The following is a 9,274-nucleotide window of genomic DNA, read 5'->3' as shown; positions in this document are numbered from 1 at the left end:
ACAAGATGATAAATGTTTCTGCTGAAATGGGACGAGGAACTTCGTCGAACGTCCTCCTGTCGTTGTCGAGCGTCCTCCTTGCACTGTCGAGCGTCCTGCCTCTCCAAGCTTCAATTATCCGAACACCGAAAGAGGGGCGACCTGCAGAAGACACTATGACGCTCAAGTAAGAAATTTTCTCTGTAGGCCTTTAATAATTTAGTAGTGAGTAAAACGTGAGTTTACCTCGAACCTAAACCCATATTTATAGAGTTTAAAGGAATCTGACCAATTAATTTACCTTTTAATGGTCATTAATGCAAACCTTAATTGTTTAACATTAGCCGTTATCACATTTATTTCTGCATTATCTCTGCTCAACGGTTGTCGGGACCGAACGGCTGAGAGGATCTTTACTGCATGTTGACCGTTCGATTCCTTAGGGTCGTGTGTCGTCCTAACCGATCGGTAGTATATGAGCTCAAAGTGAGGTAGAGGCTCCCCTGCACCTTTACTGTTCGGCCGAAAATGAGCCCATAGTAACATAAGCCCCCCAAGCCCTAGCAAAATTTTTGATATTGCGTTGGGTTTGTCAAGTTATACCGATCCGCACAAGATTTTACTCGAGTTTTCAAGGGTCATGATGATTCGTACAGTAGCATGTGTTCCTTACCGATCGAGTGGTTTTTTACACTAGGAGTTCCCTAGGTAAAAAATGCTAAGGCGAGAGCCACGGAAGCATCGCTCACCGAATGGGGGATCTAGGAGTTCAAACTTTTCCTAGATCGAATATGCTCGGGTGAGCACTACGGAAAAGTTCCATACTAAGCGGGGGATCTATGAGTTTGCCCAAGATCGAAGATGCCCAGGTGAGAGTTACGGAAGTGCTCATAACCAAGTTGTTTAGATCTTAGGAGTTCACTTGGATCATGCCCTAAGATCAAGGTAAAAGTTCACGAGCAGCATTCCTCACCGTTCAGTTTAGATCTTAGGAGTTTACTAGGAGCGTGCCCTAAGATCAAGGTAAAAGTTCACGAGCAGCATTCCTCACCGTTCAGTTTAGATCTTAGGAGTTTACTAGGAGCAGGCCCTAAGATCAGGGTGAGAGTTTATGAGTAGCGTTCCTCACCGTTCGGTTTAGATCTTAGGATTTCAGTATAAGCGTGCCCTAAGATCAAAGTGAGAGTTCACTAGGAGAGTTCCTCACCGTTCGGTTTAGATCTTAGGAGTTCACTAGGAGCGTGCCCTAAAATCAAGGGGAGAGTTCACGATGAGCGTTCCTCACTGTTCGGTGGAGATCTTAGGAGTTCACTAGGAGCATGCCCTAAGATCAATGTGAGATTTCACGAGAAGCGTTCCTCACCGTTCGATTTAGATCTTAGGAGTTCACTAGGAGCGTGCCCTAAGATCAAGGTGAGAGTTCATGAGGAGCGTTCCTCACCGTTCGGTTTAGATCTTAGGAGTTCACTAGGAGCGTGTCCTAAGATCAGGGAGAGAGTTCACGAGGAGCGTTCCTCACCGTTCGGTTTAGATCTTAGGAGTTCACTAGGAGCGTGTCCTAAGATCAGGGAGAGAGTTCACAAGGAGCGTTCCTCACCGTTCGGTTTAGATCTTAGGAGTTCACTAGGAGCGTGCCCTAAAATCAAGGGGAGAGTTCACGATGAGCGTTCCTCACTGTTCGGTGGAGATCTTAGGAGTTCACTAGGAGCATGCCCTAAGATCAATGTGAGATTTCACGAGAAGCGTTCCTCACCGTTCGATTTAGATCTTAGGAGTTCACTAGGAGCGTGCCCTAAGATCAGGGTGAGAATTCATGAGGAGCGTTCCTCACTGTTCGGTTTAGATCTTAGGAGTTCACTAGGAGCGTGTCCTAAGATCAGGGAGAGAGTTCACGAGGAGCGTTCCTCACCGTTCGGTTTAGATCTTAGGAGTTCACTAGGAGCGTGCCCTAAGATCAAGGAGAGAGTTCACGAGGAGCGTTCCTCACCGTTCGGTTTAGATCTTAGGAGTTCACTAGGAGCGTGCCCTAAGATCAAGGTAAGAATTCACGAGGAGCGTTCATCACCGTTCGATTTAGATCTTAGGAGTTCACTAGGAGCGTGCCCGAAGATCAAGGTGAGAGTTCACAAGGAACGTTCCTCACTGTTCGGTCGACACTAGGAGTTCACTTGAAACCTTCCCTAGATCGAAGATGCCAATGTGGGCGATTGATAAGATTTTTCTTAGTTCTTTTTAGAACCCTTTCTTTGACCCGGACGATTGATTGAAGTTCTTTATAGAACCGTTTCCTTTGGTTGAACGATTGATATAACTTGCTCAAAATTTCGATGGAAATCATTTAATAGTAATATCAGATTTGCAAATTACATCACACTTTTTAAACTGGAAAAAAGTAAATAGAAAGCTTAGCTCTATTCTTGCCACAACTATGCCATTCGGTCCACAACTATTTCGTTCGGTTCCGCGTGCACGATCGCTTGCCCTCCTTTCGCTCCCGGCCTGCCGAGGGTGAAACATTCTCTTCGTGCTGCCTTTTTTGGATAGTCTGCATCTCCCTGATTCGAATGAACTCAGTGACCCTGTCCTGCACTTCTCCCATGGTTGAAGGTGGCCAAGCAAATAGGCTATCCGCAAAGGAGCACAACCTTAAGGCTGTTGACAGGGTGCTGATGATGAACTTCTTGCCAACACCCTTCACCTGTCGTGCGGTCCGATTGAACCGGTCCATGAAGTCCTTTAGGTCTTCATCTTTTCCCTGTTATATTTTAGTAAGGTCTATGTAGGTAAGGTCTTGCGTCTTACTGGAAGCGAACTGCCGTTCAAACAGGCGCCTCAAAGTCACCAAACTATCAACAGTCCCGGGACGAAGAGAGTGAAACCATTCTAAAGCTTCCCCTTTAATCAGTAGGGAAAAAGCCCTGCACAAATCCCTTTCATGGGATGAATAAATTGCCATGGCATCAGCAGATGGCCTCAGGTGCTCCTCTAGGTCCCTCGGTCCATCATCCCTTTCCAGAACTAGGAGCGCCCTTTCCGGCATTTGCTCTTCCATGACTGCAGTTGTAAAGGGATGAAGTGCCCTAGCCCGAGCGGCATGAACCAGACGGGCAAGACTCATCCGGGAACTGTTTTCCCCTATAAGCGTCCGAGTGGGTGCAGCCGACCTTTGACTGGGCGGGGCTCTCCGCCCCGCGTCATGCTCTCTACGTGATGCTCCCGCTTGGCCCTTAGAGTTTCAATTTCAGTTTGCATGGCTTTCATCCTCCTCTCCATCTCCTGTATAAACACCGCTGGATCTTGAGCCATCCTTATGGTCTTGCTAGGGTGTCTTCGAAAATCCTCGACCCCATAGTGGGCGCCAAAATGTTTCTACTGAAATGGGACGAGGAACTCCGCCGAACGTCCTCCTGTCGCTGTCGAGTGTCCTCCTTGCGCTGTCGAGCGTCCTGCCTCTCCAAGCTCCAATTATCCGAACACCAAAAGGGGGGCGACTTACAGAAGACACTCTGACGCTCAAGTAAGAAATTTTCTCTATAGGCCTTTAATAATTTAGTAGTGAGTAAAACGTGAGTTTACCTCGAACCTAAACCCTTATTTATAGAGTTTAAAGGAATCTGACCAATTAATTTACCTCTTAATGGTCATTAATGCAAACCTTAAGTGTTTAACGGTAGCCGTTATTTCTGCATTAACTCTGCTCAACGGTTGTCGGAACCGAATGACTGAGAGGATCTTTCCTACACGTTGACCGTTCGGTTTCTTAGAGTCGTGTGTCGTCTTAACCGATCGATAGTATATGAACTCAACGTGAGATAGATGTTTCCCTACACCTTTACTATTCGGTCGGAAATGAGTCCATAATAACAATAAACATTATTTTAGAAAGTTATGAACACAAATAATATTCTTTCTCATAAATAAAAGAAAATTTAATTAAATAAATAAATCAAATTCAAATTTAACAAAATTGACATTAAGTGGTATAAATCTTAAATTTCTTTTTTAGTACATGAAACAACTTGTCTACAAAAAAATGATGACAGATATTTTATTTATCTTTGTTATTTATATATTAATTGTGATAATATGTAGATTGAATTTTCTCCTTGAATTGTCAATGATTTATTACTTTTTTTAAAAAATTATAAAAAATAATACCGTAAAGTTTCTAGCTTCACATATTGTATGTTAAGTACAATTTTTTATATTATCGGATAGTTATCTAGTATTAAAATAATTACTAATTGCTATACTAACTAAGTTAAAAATAAAAAATTTAAAACTAGAAATAAAATAAATGAGCTCCGTTTACTTTTAAATATCTTTCTTTCAACAGATGAAACTCAATTCTTCAAGTATGTTCCTTTTCAAAAATAGGATAACGTAAGGGTGAACACTTAAGTTGAATTTATTTCAAATTTAAAGAGTTTGATTCTTCTCAAATGCCTTAAGCGTTCTTCGTCAGTGTTAGCTGTTAAGAAACATTTACAAAATTCAGAAAAGCTCATCTTCATTCAACATCTTCCATAATTTTACCTATTAAAGTCAAAACTTAATTAAAGTCACGTTGAATATCTTAGCAATTACTATAACTTTTACATTTTAACATTTTTATTTATTTTCCCCGTATCATTTTAACGGTCGCTTTAGCGGCGGAAACAGTGAAGAAACGCCGTTCCCATTCCCCGCATTATTATTTCCCCCCTGACAGTTAAAAAGCCAAGAAGGCGTGGTCGCATTGAATGTGCGTCCATACCGCGAAACCAACCGTCACCGGCGCTCCGGCAATGTGGCCGGAAACCGAATAATCGCCGCCGTTCCTCATCCAATTCTGGCCACAAGTTGAACACAAGATTCAACAATGGCTCACGCCACAAAGCAAACGCAGAACACAAAGCAGAGGGTCCTCACGTGCTTGACGAAGCTCTCGGACCGCGATACACAGGCTGCAGGAGCCACCGAACTCGAGTCCATCGCTCGTAGCCTGGACCCGCACTCTGTTCCCGTCTTCCTCTCCTGCATTCACTCCACCGACGCCTCCGACAAAACCCCTGTCCGCAAACAATGTGTGCACATCGTGGCAACGCTCTCCCACGCGCACGGCGACGCGCTCTCGCCTTTCCTCTCCAGAATCCTAACCAACCTCGTGCGCCGCCTCCGCGATCCCGACTCCTCCGTGCGGGCCGCCTGCGTCGACTCCGTCGGCGCGCTGTCGGCGCGTGTCACTCGGCAGCCTTTCTCCTCCTTCCTGAAGCCGCTGGCGGAGGCGCTCTTCACAGAGCAGGACCCCAACTCGCAGGCAGCCGCCGCGCTCTGTCTCGCCTCCGCCGTCGACGGGGCTCCGGATCCGGACCCCGCCAGGCTTGCCAGGCTGCTCCCGAGGTTTGAGAAGCTCCTCAAAAGTAAGGTGTTCAGGGCCAAACCCGCGCTGCTGGCGCTCGTCGGAAGTGTTGTGGAGGCGGGCGGGGCGTCGAGTCGCAGCTCCTTGAGGAATTTGGTTCCCTGCCTTGTGGAGGCGCTTGGCAGCGTGGACTGGGCCACGAGGAAGGGCGCGGCGGAGGCGTTGAGGAGACTCGCCGTCGCAGAGAGGGACCTCTTGTCGGAGTTCAAGGGTGGATGTTTCAGAGCGCTCGAGGATCGGCGATTTGATAAGGTTCATTTGAAGATTTTCAATATTTTCCTCGTTTGTTCTTTGTCTATTTATGGTAATTTGAAAGGAGGTTTTAAATTGAAGCTGTGTTTAGCGCCAATCATGTGGATAAGCTAGCGCGACATTGTTTCAGTTTAATCAGTGATCCTATTGATCTTATTCGGCTCGCTCAGATTGTCATCTGTGAAGATGTTTGTTGTCTCTTAAAAAAAATTGAAGTTGTGTTTGTGTTTCGGTTACTGAAATCGTGAGCACACGCGTTTGTTCTGATCATGTCATGATGTTGTGAGTTCTGGAATGTTGTTTGAAAGTAAATTGAGTTCTTGTGTTGTTTGTGTGCAGGTAAAGTTGGTTCGGGAAGTTGTGAATCAGATGTTGGAGGCGTGGAAGCAGATTCCTGATGTCTCGGATGAGTTCTCTCCACCTCCTCATTCTCAGTCTTCTGCTAAAGGTATTGTGGTTGATGTAGGTCATTTGTCTAAAAGATCATTTGTAGATTTTCTTGGCCATTATTGTTTTTGTCGTGCGTTTCTGATTTTGGGCTGTCTTTTTGATTCAGAGAATGCAAGTGATGGGCGCTATCCTCCTGTCTCTCAAAATTCATGTAGTCCGGGTTCTGTTATGAGTAAGTTGAGGAAGAAATCAAGCCCAATTAGCAAATCAACTCCACCGGATAGATCTCTTGCCAGAAATGCTAAAAGGTTGAGTGCCTTAAGTGGTGACCGGATGAATTCGGGTGTTTTGCAGAAACTGAACCATAACCATTGGGATGTTAGAATTGCTGTGTCAAATCTTCCTGATCATGGTGAATGTCAGCCGAGGGATGAAAATGTATTGGAAAGCAGCAAAAAGGATAAAAGCAGATTTTTCAAGTCAGAAACAAAACGGGCTCTATTTGAGAAAAATTCTGATGACAAGATGCATAAATTTGGTGGGTCGAAAGCTGGATCTCGTGTGGTTCCTTGTTCAGAAGAGAATCAAGACTCAGATCCTGCCTGTAATGTAGCGAAGGATCTTCCTAGGATTGATAAAGAGAGTGAGGAATTATCTTCTATTCGTGCCCAGTTAGTTCAAATTGAGAAGCAGCAGTCAAATCTGTTTGATCTTCTACAGGTTTGTTCATATGCTTAAAAGCACTTTCCCACTGGCAAAGTTTTTAGATCTGTTCAGGTCAACTGAAGTTTGCAATTTTATTGGAAAAAAAAAATGCTTACTGGTTATTATCCATGCCGTGTTTAAAATTTCTCCTTTTTTTGAATGTATATGTATATGTAGAATGTGTTGAAGGACGAGCATGTCTGACAATATCCACCATATTTTTACAGAAATTCATTGGGAGCTCTGAAAATGGAATGCGTTCTTTAGAGACTCGTGTGCATGGCCTCGAGTTGGCATTGGATGATATATCTTATGATTTGGCTGTAACTAGTGGAAGGATAACTAAATCTGATGCTCCCAAGAATACATGCTGTCTGCTACCTGGTGCCGAATTTTTAAGCTCCAAATTCTGGAAGAAAACACAGATCAGGTATTCATCCAACCGGTTCTCTAGAACTGGTAGCACTCCATTACTAGCTTCCAGTCATTACAGAGATAATAGGAACACAGAATCTAGTACGGCAAGCCACAGGTTTAGGGTCCGTGGTGATGGAAGCTTCATCACAAATCCCCTGGCAGAGATTAAAATTAATTCAAGGGAAATTTCGGGCTCTGCAAGATCAGAGCTAGCTTGAAAAGCAGGTTAGCTTTCTAAATTCAATAGTTTTTAGTCACCATTGACAATGCGTGGGTGTTAAGAAATGCTAGATCCCTTCCTCGTATGCTTTTGCATAAATTTTATTAAGCCATCACAATTTGGCCAACACACTTGGGTCCATGGATGAAAAAGTCAAATTTACTATTAAGATAAGATTACAAGATGTTTGCAGGGAACTTTCATTTTTCTCAATGTACAGCTATATCATTTCCTCAATGTACAATCACCCTCCCGCTATCCTTGGGTCTGAACATCTTTTGAAGGTCTAGTTACTTCCTCTAGAACTGAGATGCCAAATTTAGAGGAATAGCCAATATACATCTTCTTGATTCTCTTTGTCAAGTGGCACACCATAACTACTTGTCATTCGCCATAAATGGCAGGAATGCTGAAACTAAGTAAACAAGCTACAGATTTAGGGTATGTGATGATGGGGGCTTCATCACTAAACCTCAGATTAACAAAATCTCAGTGGGATTTCTTTCCTTTCGAGAAGAAACTACTTAAAAAGTAGGTTTGCATGCTTCGTGTACCAATATATACCTCCATATACTAGACAATCTCTATGCCTTGGTATTGGAAAGAATCATAATTCATGTCTCCTATAGTCACATGCTTGGTAATTAAGAAAAAGCATTTCACGGGATATGTATATGGATCTCTTATAAGGGATTCTTTCCTTCTCATGAATGTTATGCTTCAAATCACTCAATATTAGGAAGAGAATTTATGTCTAATTTATCTTCATATAATCGGCTATTTAACCATCTTTCTGGTCAATTCTGGATTTCTTGTTTAACTAGTTACCATCTAATCTCTTATTTTGAATCTAATCTACAAATTCTCCCTCATATCATCAGGTATTTTAATAATACCTATAATATTTGAATCTACATGTAAATAGGAAACTATCAATAACAATATTTAAATCAATTTATGGTTCAACTCATCAACTTCCAATTTTTGAATTCACCAAAAAATATTGCAATCTTTGAAATTGGTGACACTGGTTAATGTTCAAACCGTTTGCTTTTGGCATCTAAATATTTATTCTTTCGCTTTTCTTACTTTCTGGTAGATGTAAGTTTGATCTTCTGATTATCAACCTGCTGATGAAAAAATCCTTGCCCAAGAGAGGTATGTTAATGATGTAATGAGTATATATATTTTTATGTCAGGAAAATATCATATACGGAAAATACCCAGTATACTTTCTTGGAAGGAGAAGGTGGCTATCATGCGTTCTTCGTCTTGTTCAGAAATTTCATTTGGAATGGCACGATGATTATAGGGCAGGAACATATTGAAGTGAGTATTACTATTTTCAGTGGAGAGTGAATACGTACATAGCAGGAACAATGTCACAGGCTACTTTGTGTTTCCAAATACGTTTGAAAGACTATAATAAATCACACGTCAAACGGGTTAAAGATGCAAAAACTACAAGTATGAACTTCAACCCGGACATGTAAAACTGATGAGGGAGAATGTTAACAGAATTGACTTCATTTTTTGCTTTTGAAGGTAAGCAACTTAAGCTTCATAACTACACCGTTTTCTTAAATTTATTACTTACTAAGTAGTTAGGTTAATTAACAAGTTTGTTTTTCTAAAAGCTTTTATAAATGTCTAACTTATTATTTGGTGATATGATGTTAAGAAATTTTTGTATTCATCAATGTTAATTAAGTTTATAAAGTGATCGAGGAGTACAATAATTTTCTTTTCTTTTATTTTATTTTTTTACTTTTTTTTTTCGTATTAAAGGTTTTTTTTAACAAACTTAGCATTATATCCAAGTCTGTCAGAAGGCTGATCGTGTTGATCTAATGTAAGGTATGGTTTTTTTCACCCATTTGGGACATTTTAATTAGTTATTATTAAATCTT

At 41.9% G+C, this 9,274-nt stretch overlaps 1 protein-coding gene across 1 annotated transcript; it reads left to right on the top strand.

Annotated features, from left to right (window-relative positions):
- Positions 1-4,591: 4,591 nt before the first annotated feature.
- Positions 4,592-8,931, top strand: LOC108332036 (TORTIFOLIA1-like protein 3). Its single transcript, XM_017567127.2, has 5 exons — positions 4,592-5,632; positions 5,972-6,080; positions 6,189-6,742; positions 6,955-7,369; positions 8,564-8,931. The coding sequence occupies exons 1-4, from the start codon at positions 4,841-4,843 to the stop codon at positions 7,360-7,362; spliced, it is 1,863 nt and encodes a 620-aa protein (XP_017422616.1). The 5' UTR covers positions 4,592-4,840; the 3' UTR covers positions 7,363-7,369; positions 8,564-8,931.
- The last annotated feature ends 343 nt before the right edge of the window (positions 8,932-9,274 follow it).

Source organism: Vigna angularis, chromosome 4 (genome assembly GCF_016808095.1).
Source record: "Vigna angularis cultivar LongXiaoDou No.4 chromosome 4, ASM1680809v1, whole genome shotgun sequence".
NCBI classification, from domain to species: domain Eukaryota; kingdom Viridiplantae; phylum Streptophyta; class Magnoliopsida; order Fabales; family Fabaceae; genus Vigna; species Vigna angularis.
Note: the sequence above shows the minus strand (reverse complement) of the source record. Positions and strands in the feature narration are given on the sequence as shown.